The sequence below is a fragment of the Ixodes scapularis genome, unplaced genomic scaffold (assembly GCF_016920785.2).
Source record: "Ixodes scapularis isolate PalLabHiFi unplaced genomic scaffold, ASM1692078v2 PGA_scaffold10__122_contigs__length_95168666, whole genome shotgun sequence".
Lineage (NCBI taxonomy): Eukaryota > Metazoa > Arthropoda > Arachnida > Ixodida > Ixodidae > Ixodes > Ixodes scapularis.
This window is the reverse complement of record NW_024609836.1, coordinates 59,802,721-59,818,482: the sequence shown is the minus strand read 5'-3', so window position 1 is coordinate 59,818,482 and position 15,762 is coordinate 59,802,721. Positions and strand designations below refer to the sequence as shown.

Sequence of the window (15,762 nt, the reverse complement as noted above, 5' to 3'; positions counted from 1 at the left end):
TCCTCCTCTCCACTCACCTCCACTTCAGCCTTGGCTGTGATAAAAGGAGGAGCTTGTCCTGCTATTCTTAACCTGCAACAGACCATAGTAACTTCTTCCACTGGGCAAACATTCACCCAACATTGCTCGCAGGCGGTGCAAACACACCCTGTTAGTAGCCTTTATCATACTGGAATGCCACAATCGGGCCGCAAAGGAACACGTTTCTGAAGAAGTTGGGCGGCCAACAAGCGCTCCTTCCTACGCCAAAAAGCTGGTCTTGCTGCGTTGGTGAGCAGTGTTGCACTAAGCCATCATGAGAACGGACGCATGAAGACCATGAAGGCAGAAGCAGGCATCTTTGAGCTTGTACACGTCTGTCGTCATCGTCCTAACGAGTTTTATGCTTTTGTTTTATGAGGGCATATACCTTCTAATCCTTGGCAAAGGCAGCAATCCTTGACCTGTTTTCATTTTCTTCTAAATAAAGAAATGAAAGGGGCATTTTTAGAGTCTGTGCTTTATCGCATTCGCTTCACAGGCGTCCTCGAGTTGCGACGGCACCATTCGCGTCTGGAAGCTGGACGACGGGACATGCGTCAAGACGTGGAGTGTACTTCCTAAAAGCAATGACTTCTGGTGCGTCCACTTTTGTTGTTTCTTTCTGTTCTCCCCTTCCTGGGCAGCTTTTGTTGGTAACAAAGCTTGTAGTGTTAGACATACACAAGGTTCAAGTTTGAATTCAAGCACAGTTTTTTTTTCTTATACCGCCTCTGGGTGGAAGCCACTTCTGGAAGTTACTTCGTTTCGGTCAGTCTTTTGGGGTACCATTTTTTTTTCAATAATTTTGCTTTTGTCCCCCCTTTTTTTTTTAGAAATAATGGGGGATCAGTGGCTGTTAATGCATTGCTTACGACTCAATGCAAGTGCCGACGATTGGCGTTGCTGCCGCACAGCCGTTCGTAAGCAGTCGCAAGAGGCTTAAGGACCGGTTGTGGTGCAGTCGGTCATAGTCAAATGTAAGTGTGTAAATCTGCCTTTCGATGCTTTCCTAATAACTTTAGACATGCAGCAAGATGCTCGCTGTTCGATATATGCCTTTTTTTATTGACCACAAAACCTCTCATGCTAAAATATCAGTTATTAAGGCGAAAGCCTTATATGTCTTGCCAATCAGTCAACCTTCAAAGTCCTTGAGCGAAAACACGTTGGCGACACGAAAGATACCAAAACGTTTGTGACCATTGTAACGTCCGTTCAGTCGTATGCTCAAGGACGACGCCATCTTTGACGTCGTCCTTGAGGTCGTCCTCCAGGTGTTGTTCTTGAGGTCGTTCTAGACGTCGTCATATAGGCATCATTCTCGACGTCATCTTGTAGGTGTCGTTCTCGGCGCCATCCTTAAGGTCGTCCTTGAGGTCATCATAGATGTCGCCCGAGAGGTCATCGTCGGCGGCGTCCTAGATGCCGTCCTAGAGGTTGTCCTGATGCCATACTTGGCGTCGATCTCTAGGATGTTGTCCTGGACGTCGTTCTAATCTTTAATACATGTAGAAACATTACACCAAGGCATTTCACCCACTGAACTATAAGGCTTTTGCCTTCCTACAAGTAAGCAGTCTTAAGTGTCTTCCTGTATTTTTCAACTCTATTGATGGAATCAAGGGGTATATAGAATTTAGCATCATAGTTGGATTAGCTATAAATACACTTTTAAGAAAGGTGTCAGCTTGCAATATTAAGTTGCTGGTTCTTGCGGCTTGTTTTTTACTTTATACATGAAGCTATCTTTCGGGCATGTTGCATGTGTGTCGCATTCTCTTTGGAACCTGGGAGTTTTTTGCTTGCAGCATGTCGAAGACGCTGGGCCGCCTATCCTGGTCAATGAAAGATGGCAGTGTAAGTTTGTTCATTCCTTATCTGGGCGTGACGACCGAAATTGTTATGTATAGAACCTCAGCTGTATCATCAATTTGCATTTTTCTTAGTAGTTACCTTTTGTTTCACACCAGAGCGCACTCTCTCTTTTAGTTTTCCCAGTCTCGCAGCATTGTAGTGTTCGTCCTGCAGTTTGGTCTGTCCTTGCTGGCATTTTTGCTGAGGGTCACAAACTCTGAAAATGGCTGATATTTTATGTCACAGCTCACAAGTGACCAGAGCACTGTGCTAGTTGCTTTTCTGATCAATTGCTGTCTGCACAAGATACTTTAGTATATGCTAGTAGTACATTCAGTCACAAAAAGGCATTTAATTATCTTTATATTGCTAGAAAGAAGGCAACAATGCTTCAAAGTTGTGACTTGGAATTGATAAGAAGCCAGTGATTGATTCGTCCTACCAGCAACCATGACCCATCATATTCCATAACCACGATGCACTTTCCACTAAATCAACCCAGAACCTCTGCATCAGTTAAGAACTTTTTAATTGCTGGTTTCTGTGATACTTAAAAAAAAAATTTTCTCTTCCTGCTTTAATTCTCCTCTCCTATTTAACATTTTGCACCCTCTCCAGACTTGTTCTGTCCTCGAATCAAATATTTTTTGTATTAGTTGAGTTTTTTTACTTCTTCAAATTGACTCTTTTTGTAAACATGCCTTTATGAACACTGACACTTTACTTATAATGAGCATCTCTACACACTTGTTTTTTTGCCCGCAGTACCTCGCAATTCCCATCGAGAAGGAAGTCCGTCTGATCTCGAGAGGCTCCTGGGATGTGCAGCGGACGCTCACTGACCCTTCCGTCGAAGAGGTACTGCTCAATTTGTGTCGACCTCTGTAGTGCTACTGCCCAGTCAAAGAAACGCCCGTTGTGCCTTTGGCGGCGCAAGCAGGTCTGCATAGTTAATTTCAGTCACGTTTACGAAATTCTTAACAAACATGGCAAAAGCTTTATTATCTGTCCTCCAAAACTGACTTAAAGGCCTGTTCACACACTTGCCGAGTACGACCGAATAAGACAAGACTAGTTTTCAAGACACTTACGGCCGGATGCTCTGCTGAAGAGCTTGTCTTAAGTCGTCACAAGAGCCTTAAAAGCCAGCCTTGTCCCAGTCGGTTGTAGTCAAGCAGAAGTGTGTGAGCAATCCTTAAAGGCCCGATCATACACTTGCAGCCAAGTATGACCAAATGAAACAAGACCGGTATTAAGCCTCTTGTGACGGCTTACAACCTGCTCTGCAGCAGCGGATCCAGTTGTAAGAGGCTTAAAACCAATCTTGTCTCATTCGGCCGCACTCGGTTGCAAGTGTGTGAACGGGCTTTTAAGGACCGTTTAAAAAATTCTGTTGGTGTCATACCGTGAAACAAGAAATTAAAAAAAGGCATATAAGTTGCATCGTTGTATAAAACGTGCCAAGTAAAATGTTTAAAAAAAAAAACTTATACACCGGAAAATATGTTACATGAAAACACTGTTCGAATTAAGCGGGACAACCAAAACTTTGGAATTTGTTTGAATTAACCAGAAGTATGAAATATCCGAGTTTGAATTATCTCGAGCCTACTGTACTTGAAATAGTTCTGACAGTCTTATAAGTGACGACGTCTTATAGATAGCACATGGATTTTATCTGACAAATATTGCAAAAACCTTCAGCCTAGTCACTGGCAGATCTGAAGAGTTACAAGGCTACTCAGAAGATGGCGCCAGCAGGTTGTCTCGTCGTAAGCGCCTGCAAGTCATTGCAGTGCATTCGGTCTCACCCAGATGCAAGTTTGTGGACCAGCCTTACCCTTACAAAAATGATCAATGAGTTTCAGTTGAGTTTCTAGTGTATTTTTATAAAATACATTAGAAACTTGATTGAAACTCATTGATCGTTTTTGTAAGGGTAACGCCATCCGACGTCCTTCTCGCTTTCAGATTTTCTCGATCGCGACGTTCAGTGCGTGCGGAACCTTCCTTGCTTCGAGTTCCGTGAAGGGAGAGGTCTTGGTTTGGAATCTCGATACCTCCAAGCTTGTTGAGAGGTTTGATATTTTTTGTTGACTCTGGATTTTGTTTTTGTTTTCCTGGCTCTGTGTTTCATGCTCCATTTTTGACGTCGCCCCCATTTGCCCTTTCTTTTAGGTTCGTCCACGAGAAAGGCTACAACATTTGCAGCATGATCTGGAACCCAAAGCGAAGAGAGCTGGCTTACTGTGACAGCCAGGTATGTGCTTAATTGCTCCTTAGCTGGTGATTTCTAGAGGGTTGAATTACAAGTGTGAGTACTTGCGCTAGCAAAAGTTGTGTCAAGCAAACGTCCTCGTGCTCAAAAGCGATCGAAAGCAACTATTTGCCGTAAACTCTAGGACTCATCTTTACATCTGTATGTTGACACTTCTGAAAATACATTCAGTGACGTCAGTGTCTCATGTAAACAAAATATTGATTCATTGATTTTATTGATTTTATTTTTGTACACAGCAAAGAGGAAACCATTGTTTCTGTCAACTGCTGCCAACTCGTTTTGTGAACAGATGGTGTGCACCATTTTGATGGCTTGCACTTCAAGAAGCAGATATTCAGCCTTAATTTTGTTTTTCCAGTTACCTAAACAGTGCTTACTCATATACCTACTTATCATTTGGCAGAGTACTTACCAGCACCCTGTCAAATGTTAAGATGTCACATTCCCCTTTCCTTTTGAAGAAATTGTTCGGTAATTGAGTAGTTCTACCGCACGGTTGGCTCTTGAAGTCACTTCTCCGTGTTGTCCACTTGAGGGCAGCACGCAGTGATTTCTTACTTTGGTAAACATTTGTAGCGGGTGCCAGTCTGTTTTGTATGGTTTTGTGAAGTGGTAGCTTCTCTCATTTGATTATGTAAACTTTAACTTCATGCCGATTTAACTTTGGTTTCTCTTTTTACCCCAACCAGGGCCAACTTGGCGTCATAGAAAGTATTGGAATTGTGCAGCCTCCCAAAATAACGGTAAGACTTGTTCCTGCAATTCGAATGATGCCTAGAACTTTTACTAAAAAACAAATCTGGTGTGTTCGCAAATTAAAAAGTTGGAGCCAGTAAATTATTACTTAGTCTCTTTCGATTATTTGAAACGTTGGAGCATTAGTGTATGAATTTGAGTATCAGTGTATTCAAATAAAACTTGAGATTGTATAGTATAGGACGATGGTTCTCAAATGGGCAAATGGGGGTCCGTCCGTGGACCCTTTGGGGTCCGTGAAGGCATTCAGGGGTCCACGAAGCCCTGCCTTATCAGTCAAGTCCAGCAATATATGTTGTATTTTTTTCAGATAGAGAAGAAACATTCCAAGTTTTGGGTCAGTTTTCTCATGTGTATGTCAATGAGAGAAGTCTACTTCAGAGTAACCCTTAGTTATATCAATTTATTAAATCATTATCATAATCAACCTATACCTTTCCCTTCCCCTCACCACAAATGGTGTCCTCCATTATTTTCGCCGATCCACAAGGGATCTGTGAAACATCAATAGCTGAGAACCACTGGTATAGTGCAAGCTTTGAGTATTTTTCTGTTTCCAAACTATGCTATCTAGGACAAACTGTTGTCACTCCGTTGATTGCACTTCTCCCATGGTACAGGTTCACTGTGGAGAAGCAAAACTTAAAGTCGCAGTGTTGGAATTACATTTGTTTACTAAAAGGTAAAAGCTGTGTCACAATCATTCACCTTTAGTAAGGTAAGTAACTTCATAAACAGTCGCCAGCCGATTTTTCAGACCTCCCAGGGACCAAAAAAACGTATGAATAATGGAGCAGTCTGAAAAATCAGTAGATTAAAAAAACTTGCCTTTACCACATCTAAGCGGGCTTAAAAAAAGCCATCAATAGTGCCTTGCTTCAGGTTACACATCCCCTTTCATTTGGCAGCTTTAATTAGTTTGAGAGTCACTGCTTTCTTTTTCTAGCGGTATGGTCGAGTACTTTCCACGCTTCTTAGTGGCACTTCGCGACAGCGGAAGAACAGATGGGGCCATAACGTCCAAGCCAGCCTAGTTCGAAAACTTGATTCACTGAGACGACATGAGAGGCGGAAGTTCATGACTGCAGAATGCCGAACGAACAAAGCAAAATGGTAACAACAATGATAATGATGCGCAACTAACAAAAAAAAAAATAAGCGGTAGCATTGCGTCGCCTAGCAGTTGGACTTAGTACTCAAGTAGCGCCGCCAAACCAAGCCAACCCACCGATCCATGTGCAGAGTAGTGCAGACTAGTCACTGAATGTTCCCAGAGTACCGAAACTCCCAAGCTTTGTTTCAGAACCGAGTCGCAGCGCAGCAGTCGCAATCCCCAGTATGGCGCTTCCCTGTGCGGCCAAAGTGAAGTGGGTACAGTGTAGCATTCATTCTCATGCGAGCTCTTCAATCCAAATTCCTGGCCCTTGGTAACACTGGTTTGTTTTAGAGCGCAGCTCTTAGGCGCCCGTTTCCAGCTCGAGCGGCGTTGCTGTACCCCCTGAAGTCACATGACCCCGTGAGGTCACGAGAGTCACGTGACCTCATGGTTACGGCGACGCTGCTTGGAGGGAGGAGCAGCAGGCAGGATTAGGAGGAGGGAGGAGGGGTGTACCCTCCCCTCAGTACCCTCCCCGCTCCTCCTCAAGAGCTGCACTCTAATTTGACGTTACAGGGAGTTGTAAACGGCTTACATTTTTTATTACACTTCTTTCCTTCATTCTGAGCGGTGCGTGACCTGCTCCTCGCTGTCTTGTCTTTCTCTTGCCTTGAGGCACATCGAAGTCGAGCATTAGGCCTAGCGTCTGAGACGTAGAGTTTTTTGAGCACTAGCACAACCAGAGCGAGCAAACGAGCCGGCAATCTTTTTTGACAAACCAGATTAGCGGCTTCTTGATAAAAAAGCTTTCAGCCTTTCCACTCCGGTGATGAAGGAAGAGCAGCGGAGCTGTACTATGTGCCGCCATCTATGAGCAACAGCAAAAACCAGACAACCGGCAAGCCGGTTGTCTGGTAGCCGCCGTCGCTCATGGATGGCGGTAGCTGTCTGGAGGGTTGTGTCAAGATTTATTTGTCCACAGACACGAAGCTGGGGAAACTAGCCCTTAACAGCTGAACTAGGAAAAAACTACACATCTTCCATTCGGTCCTAACTTGTCAATGCACAGAACCCTCCCCCCCCCCCCCCCCCCCCCCCCCCCCCCATGCATACCCGCCGTAGCCGTGGTACCCACAAAAACGTTTTAAGTGTGTTTTCTTTTTTTCTTGTTTTGGGCCAATGCACCAAATGGCCGACTGGTGACTTCCACTACTGGCTAGACCAGGGTGAAAGATAGACAGGTGGGGAAACGGCCCATAGAAGCCTACCGCAGCGCCGTGACCGGATTGTGTACTTGTCTGCTTGCGGGTACCCCGATTTGCTTTCTTGGCGCTGCGGCGAGAGGAAAAAAAGTCGGAATCGGATTTGCGTGGAACTCTGTGGGAGAGTGCGCAAAATAAACCGAGAGCATGACAGTCCTCCATTGAAAATTTACGAGAAACCATTGCCGTCAGTTTAGCCGGTCGCCACCGGTCGCCCACCCGGAGTGAGAGTTCGCGGTGCTCCACATAGATGGCATCACGGAAGAAGAGAACCGAGGGGGACACAATCCGGTCCCACATTTGGCTCTCGTTTCCCCACCTGTCTGTCTTACACCCTGGGCTAGACCATCCAATCAGAACTGGATTCTACGGGGAGTGACTTCTCCCCGTAGAAGGGAGAAGTCACTCCTTGTAGAAGTCACTCCCCGTAGACGGGGAGTGGCCTAAAGCTTTGGCGACGCTCGACTTTTTTTCTCCGTTCTCAATCCACTGGATAGCTTCCAGTTTTGCAGCAAATGTCAGGGACGTCCGTTTTTTAGTGTTTGGAGCCATCACTCACGCAAGGCAACACGACACACGAAAAAACTACGATCACAGGCGTAGCACTACCGATAATACCGAGGAGGAGGAGTCGGTGCGGCAAATGCAGTGCGTCGACGTTGCGACGAACTATCCAGGTAGCAGCGTGCACGCGCTGCTACGTTCAAATGGCGCCCTCGGCGTGTGTGTAGGCAGTTGGAAGCGCCCATTGCGCCATTGCTATCTTCGAGGGTGTTGCGGGAAAGCTCGCCGCCTGTCAAAAGAGCGCGGGCTGTTGGGGGTGGCGGAGTTCGATATATCCATATTATGCCCGACCCCGTTCGAAATAAAAAATAAAAAATGCATTCGATTTTCCGCGTGATATAGAAAGCGTTCGATATAGGCAATAATTCTATATATCCGTGTTCGATATATCGAAGTTTGACTGTATTTCTATCGAGTAAGTCACAGTTCTTCTTTTAGGTTGAAATATCGACCAGTTCAAATTATCTGTGTCCGAAAAATCAATCAGCGACTGTAAACCTAAACATAGGGCCATCTAGACTTGCATCAAGCTCTGAGTGATAGCAATAGTAGTAATATTTATTTGAGAGTTAAAGTCAAAATGCCACAGAAAGGCAGGTGGGCCCGTACCATTGTCGGAAAATATGAAGCGTGTCAGTTTGTTTTAGTTTTAATTTATTCCAAACATTTTTAATGAATTGAGGCCTTTCTCTTGTTTTTAGGTGGCGGAGAAAACAGCGGAGGAGTTTCTCGACAACATGGCCGACGAGGATGACGACAACTTTCCGGAGGATGTGGGGGACATCGACGACGAATTAGTCTCGAGGCCGGAAGCGGTGCGTCGAAAGACAAACGTCCTTGACAGCGACGACGAAGACGCTATCGGTACCGTGCCTTGACATTGTTTTGCTAAGGCACCTACTAAGTCGCACTGCAACACAATCCTGGAACAAGCCCTAACAGCATGTGTGATCCCATGGGCATTCTGAGGACTTTATAATGTCTCATACATGTCCTAGGAACTTTTGTTGGATCATCTGTGTCCCCTGTAAGAGGCCGGCTCAATGGGTTTCTTATGTATCTTATATTTTTTTTAAATTTCCCTTAGTATGCTTTATACGATGGTGTGTTTGTAAGTATGAACCTTAACTGTGCGTGACATAGGCCATATCGACATTTCCAACTAATTAAGAAATGGAGGATGCCGTTGGCCTGCTGTTCTGGCGGTCTGAAGACGGCTCGAAGCGTGGCTGCATAGGTCCGCGGCATCGTCGTAAGCTTTGTCGACATAGAAGCATACGCACTTGGGCTAGTTAGTGAAATTTGCAACGATACCTCACTGACATCACTGCAAAATGGCGACAAGAAACGAAAGAAGGTGGTGACGGGCGAAGCGACGAAAGGGCAAATATAATAAAGTCAGCACTGCTGCGAGCCGCCGTTAACCACCGCGAGCAACGTCAATGCTGCGAGCCGCCAAAAGCAACAGGAAGTGAAACCTTCGTATTTGATTTTGTTGCGTGTGTGCGAGGGGGAGAGGAATGGAGGAGAGGGGGCAAGGTTTGGAGCACATCGTATCCCCCTTCCCCCCTTGCGTTGCGAGAGGCATGCGTGAGCGGCGCCGGTCATGGCAGCCGCGGATGGGTGCGAAATCCAACGCCCTAGGGATGCCCGTGAATGGCGGCTCGCTGGCTGCTGATGTTTCGGTCACCAAAAGCTTTCCAAAAGAAAAAGCGGCGCTTTGGCGACGCCGAGTCGGTAACTCGTTAGCTCCATGCGCTTGTTGGGGTCATGAAATTTGGTCACGAATGAAGGTTGAAATTCTCTAGTCATGATTGTAAGTCGACCCTTAATTTTGACAATATTTACGGAAAGAAAAAGGTAGACATATTCAAATTAATACGGCACTCTATATCAGGGGTTCATGCACACTTTATTAGGATGGAAACTTGCCACCTCAAAATTGTTCGTCTCGGCGTTGTTGGGGATCCTGTTTCTTTGTCTTTTTTCTCGCTAGCTTTAGCATTTGCACGTGCTAAGCCTTCCTCGAAGTGCAGTGACCTTCCCCTGCTCGTTCCTAACTCAGCTACTTTTATATGTATGGTCATTTTAAGCATAGTGTCCGGAACGCGTCTCCGACTAGTTGCTGTCTGTCGTCGCAACGGTGATGAAAAACCCTTCTCTCCCCTCGGGGTGCAAGGAGAGAGAAGTCGGGTGTTTCCATTGGCTGGGCACCCTGCGAAGAGGGAAGATTGTGTGTCCCCCCTCTGCTCGTTGCTGTACGTTGACATTACACTCTCCCTTCGCCGCTCAACAACGCCAGGGAAAAGTGCGCCTTCGCTCGCGCCACCACTGCCGCAGACTCTTCCTAACGGCGGCACCACACTAAGGCCCTACTTCGTGCCACGAGCACCACGAGCGAGTGCGTAGAGAACAACTGGCTGCTGTGACCCTTGCAAATGCCTTCGACGTTACCAAACCGAAACATATTGCATGCCAATTTCACGCCATGGGCCGCGACAACGTCCCACTCGTCGTAACCCGCAGCTTTGACGTCCACCTTGATGGCCACAAGGAGTGGTTCCGCAGCTTCGTCGCGGCAAAATCTGGCCTCCGTGCGGTGTCCGACATCTGTGCATTGATGACTGGCGTCGGCACCGCCATCGACCGTCGGCACCGCTGTCGACCTCGTGCTTACGAAGAACATCGACGCGCACATCCCGTGTCTTGCCCTGTCCACATTCTTTACCAATCGCCGAGTGCTCATGGCAGTTGTCGGTGGCATCCACGACAACAATGTGTGTTAATAACCACTTCGTACCTCCGTTCTCGGGTACATGCCGACACCGTTTTTCCCGCACTGCGCGAACGTGCTACTGCTACCGCTTTTACTTTTTTTTCGCATTGCGGGCGATAAAGGGTGCCTCTTTTTTGAGGCTCAGTAAACACACACCAGTCGAAGACACATTTCGGGCACCATCATTTTTGCTTGGACGGCGCTGTCGTACGCGACGCTTGCTCCACTAAGGTACATAAAAGGCTTTTTCTTCCCACTTTGCCGGAATCGCTCAGATTTGGGGGCCATCAAGGCGACATACGAACCCCGCATCTTTGGCGAAAATTCCAACGAGAGCGGCTCTCGGCGGGCAGACGTCACTTCCACGCCCGCAACCACCATCATCCGGGAGGTGTACAAGGGCCCAGAGCCACCGCTGGTGCAGGCGCCATTCCAACCGGGCTCCACGCCGACTCACCTTCAGCATCGTTTCATGGTGAGCGCTTTGAACTAGCCATACGGCTCAAAGGGATGGCGGAAATTTTTCGTTCCGTCTAGAGTACGGAATAAATCGATTTTTGTTCACACTTGCATTTATAAAACTCAGATTTTTATCGCGACGAAATTATTGCGTGCCGGAATCAGAGTCCTCCGATATTTTTCTCCGCACTCTTTTGTTTCTCGATCTAGTTTAACAATAGTCGGCATATATCAGGTGACAACCCTTTCAACATAGTTTTACAAATGCCCCCTACCGAAATCGCGATCATTGTCAAGAAGCTACAGTTGAAGTATGGTGGCTAGAATACTTCCCCCATTTAGCATCCTATCGTTGACAGCGGTCCTGAAGTAGCAACAAATGGTGCAGCGCTAGCCAGGGTGTCATGCTATCGAGTGTCGGGATCCTAGCGGCTGGTCGTGGAAGTCCCGGCAAAAAGCACGAGTGAATGGGAGTTTCTCTGTCGTCGTGGTTTAGAAAATGGACCGAGGTTGTCCGTTTTACCTTGCCTTCGATTTAGGGCCACTTTTCCTACGAACAAACGGGTTACGACTTCGAAAGTCCCGCCGCATTTTTGAAAAACAAATGCCAGTCGACGCGAGTGGTGTGCCGACCGCACCGCAAGCTAGGATCGCTTCTTCCCCTCAAACGTCGTCGGAAATTTCGTCTTCTGCGGTGTCCCAATTGTTTGGGTAAAGTTGGGAGTAGAACGCTGCGAATCCTGAACACTGACGTTGGCGTTCCCGAGAAAAGGTACTTGAAAGAGAGCGACAGAAGAGCAGAAAAAAAAAAGCAGATGAAAGATTAGGCGTGTTCGTTTTGCCGCGACGAGTTGGAAGTTGCTCAAGTGCTTTGTCAACTTTACTTATTTTTATACAGTGCACTTTTCTGGTGCTTTCCTGCAAAGTAAGCTAGAAAAGAACAAAATACAGACCTTACAGGTGATGTTTTGCTGCTGCTTTGTGCATATTAAGTGTCCTTTGCGATATGGGCCTGTCGGGACCACCGAGTGGGCCCGCCTATGCCTGTCTCTATGCCCCGCCATTCTGAAGCAGCCCGAACGCACGGGATTTTTCCCTGTAGATTATTACAACTGATCAGCGATCGTGGTCAAGCTTTTTTTTCTGCGGGTTCTCGGAGCAGCCATACTGCTACATTCGCTACGTGGGCCCTTACAGAATCGTCTCCCGATTCTCCCGGCGTCGCATACAAAATCGACCTTTGCAGCCCGTGTTTGACCGGCGTCGAACGTCAACAGACATCATACCCGTTACTCGCACAAAGTCATATTACCCACCCGTTGCACCGTAGCACCCTCAATCATTCTTCTCTAGCTGCCAAAACCTTCGCTCGAGACGACCCTGCAGTTTTTACCGGGCTAATGCCACGAGGAAGAAAAAGACGGGCTGTCACAGACGTCGCGGCAGCATTGGCGGTCATGAGCCTGTGGCGGCCAGTTCGTATAAAACCCCACCATTGAGCGGACGTCTTGTCTGCTCAATGACGGGACATTGAGCAGAAATCCCGCTTAACTACATTAACTCTGTGGTCCCAGGTATGGAATTCTGTGGGCGTGGTGCGTGCCCACAACACGGAAGAGGAGAGCAGCATCGAGGTGGAGTTCCACGACAGCGCGGTGCACCACCCGATGCACCAGGGCAACTCGCTCGGTCACACGATGGCCGCCCTCTCGGACGAGGCGCTCCTGCTCGCCTGTCCCCGGGACGTCGACGGAAGCTCTTCCAGGTGCGAGCTCCACTCCTCTCCCTCCTTTTCAACGAGCAGAAAAAACCCACACTGCATTTCGTCACTTCTATAAGGTTTTTTTTTTTTTTTTTTTTATTTACTTTTTGCAGGAAAGCTGTGAAAGCTATGCAAGTAATGTGATCTGAGCAAACGAGTTATGCGGCCAGGGGAGCATAGTGTAGGGGGCAAACCGTCACGATTAGTCAAATAATTAACTAAAGTTTGTTAATTAACTTTGAGTTACACATCAACATATGGTTTCCGTGTGAGGGACACTGACAGGGTATTTGTGCTCGCCAAGGTTTTTACTTGTATGTGACATATGAGAGTCTGACTACCCAGAACACACTGCGGCCCGAAATTCATTATCTCTCTGCACGAGGATTGCCAATCGAGAACTGGCCGGTTTGAGTCGCTCTCACTCTCTTCTCCGTGGTCATGTGCCGTTTTCTATAGTTTAGGCACAACCACCAAATATAATCAATGTCGTGGGTCATCAAAGGCACACACCCATTAAAAATATTTAAAAAAAATATGGTACCACATTTTTTGTGGTTTCTAAAAAACTGCTAATACGTTGATTGAAAAAAAAGAAAGTTGCACAGCCATGTGATTTTCGGCAACACTCTCCTCTTCTATATTTCTTGTTCCTTCCCAGTTCAGTTTTGATTTTGGTTTCGAGCAGTGGCGTTTTCTTACTTTATTAAATATATATGTGACGCTGTTGCAAAATACGGATTGAGTAGTGTTCTGACACTGTAATAAATCGCATGGCAAAAAAAAAAAAAATAATTTGGGGGTGTCAGTGTCCCTTCAAGAACTTGCTTAGCATTGTCGAAAAACCCTGAATTAGTCAATTCTAAAAAGTTCTGGGAGTGCACGGGAAGTGCAGCGATGGCACTAAAGTTTATCGCTCGTGCAATGGGTGCAACGCTGCTGGTGCAAAAAACGCGGATGATAGGAAACGGAAAAAATGTGCAGGCACGTTTTCGCGCCACAAGCGTCGCACCTGTTGCACGAGGGGTGGTTGCTAAACTGCGCTTCTCACATTTCCCAAATCAATCTAAAATTTACCGATATTTGGTGGTTTTCAATGGCGCTTGGTAAGTTTATGATTGAAACCATATTTTTACATTTTCAATAACTAAAAAGTTCACTAACAAATCTTAGTTAATTTACCCACTTATTGTGATGATTAGCTCCCTATATTAGGTATGTCCCCCTTGCCATGTAACTCGCGCGCACAAAACGCATTAGTGTAGCCTTCACGGCTTTTTTTACAATGAATCTGTAAATTCTTGTCACTGATGGGATATAAAACGGCGAGCGATTAGCGTCGCGACGACCATCTCTCAGCCCTGTGCCAGCTTTGCAACTCGCATGTCCACTCCGCACATGACGTCAGTGGTGCAGTGCAAGCACAAAGGAACGAGATTGACGTCACAAGTGCTCTTTTGCCCACCTGGGTTAGGTTTTAGGCCATGTACAAGGGTGAAAACTCTCACGCGTAGCACCTGCCCACTACAAACTTTTTAATCAAGGTTTAATGTCGTGGCTAGATTTTTCTGAGGTCGGGCAGAGATTCTCCAACTACATCATGCGCCCCAAAATAAAAATTTTAGAAGTTATTTAGTAAAATCTTTTAGTTCAATAGCTAACTCATAGCTATGTGATGCTGTAGCAAAATATTAATTGGGTAGTCTTCCAACTTCAAAATAAAATGCCTGGAAAAAAAAAAAGAATTTGGGGGGGTGTTGGTGCTTTTAAAGCGCATAAACCCTGACAGCTTCACAACAATTTTTTCTTGCAAAATGAGATTCATATAAATAAAAAAATGGACATCTGTGTCTTTGATCAAAGGGAAAACATATTTTTAATGTTTTGTCTGAAAAACTGAACTTGTTTTTTGGTGGCTCTGCAATGCACGCTCTCGACAAAGGCGGCTTTAAACCACTCCCATTCAGTGGAATGGACCCTTTGTCAAACTGGAATCAATTAAACAACTCAAGAGAGGTAAAAGGCAAAACCTTTTCAAGCTATGTTTCTGACCTTCCCAGTAAGTTTCCCAGTGCTGTGTATTTTGAAGAAAAAAAAAGAAAAATCCCCCTCATGGAGGCGGAGCAAAAGGGCATAAATGAACCAGTTCTTCTTTCATGTCCTTGTCCTGTCCCAACGTCTGCAGGCTTTTAGTAATTTTGCACTGCCTGCGCGTCAACTCTTATTTCCTTTTTCTGTTTTCTTCCTCCGGCCTTCTCTCCCTGAAGCAAGCTGGTGTGTGTCCACTTTGGAACCTGGGACTCAAACAAGGAGTGGTCATTTGAGATGCCTGAAGGCGAAAACATTGAGGTACGGCCCTTCAGTACTAGCTGCCTGGAAGTCGCAGCTTGGTTTGCGGGCAGTTGAAACCCTTAAAATTTGTATTGTGCAGCTGATTCTTGCCAAGTACCAGGGAGCGCCTGAACGAATCGAAACCGATCACGCTTATCGACGTGCACGGTAGAATGCCTTAATGGCCTCCCAAGCCCGGCGGCATTAGCCGCTACACATGCAAACTTTCGCGTGTGTCACTTAGCAACAGGGCTCAAGATGCCTTGCACCGCGATTACCATTGAAAACATTGAGATAAATATGCCACTTACCGTATTTACTCGCAGAATGAACGCACTTTTTTTCCGAAAAATCAATGCAAAGTTGGGGGGCGGCGTTCGTTACGCGAAGTAAAATTTTTGCGTCCGTATTTACTCGCATAATGAACGGACCTTTTATCCAGAACAATCGAAGTAACTTCTTATCTCTTTGCGCGCGGCGCCCGACCTTATAACCTAACTAAGCTATGCAAAAAAAACAAAAAAAAACTCTTTGTTTTCTTTTTCTTTTAATTCCTTGGGTGTTTTTTTTTTTTCTTTTGCCGCCTTTCGTAAGCTGTTT

At 46.1% G+C, this 15,762-nt stretch overlaps 1 protein-coding gene across 1 annotated transcript in view; it reads left to right on the top strand.

The window, feature by feature from the left end:
• The window catches only part of LOC8052242 (WD repeat and HMG-box DNA-binding protein 1), a 43,358-nt gene that overhangs the window by 4,607 nt on the left and 22,989 nt on the right, over positions 1–15,762 (top strand). Inside the window, exons 5-14 of the mRNA XM_029991648.3 lie at positions 521–618; positions 1,830–1,878; positions 2,641–2,733; positions 3,847–3,953; positions 4,054–4,135; positions 4,846–4,899; positions 8,536–8,698; positions 10,886–11,085; positions 12,644–12,834; positions 15,099–15,180. Of these exons, the coding sequence (XP_029847508.2) occupies positions 521–618; positions 1,830–1,878; positions 2,641–2,733; positions 3,847–3,953; positions 4,054–4,135; positions 4,846–4,899; positions 8,536–8,698; positions 10,886–11,085; positions 12,644–12,834; positions 15,099–15,180 (1,119 nt within the window). The remainder of the gene's footprint in view (positions 1–520; positions 619–1,829; positions 1,879–2,640; positions 2,734–3,846; positions 3,954–4,053; positions 4,136–4,845; positions 4,900–8,535; positions 8,699–10,885; positions 11,086–12,643; positions 12,835–15,098; positions 15,181–15,762) is intronic.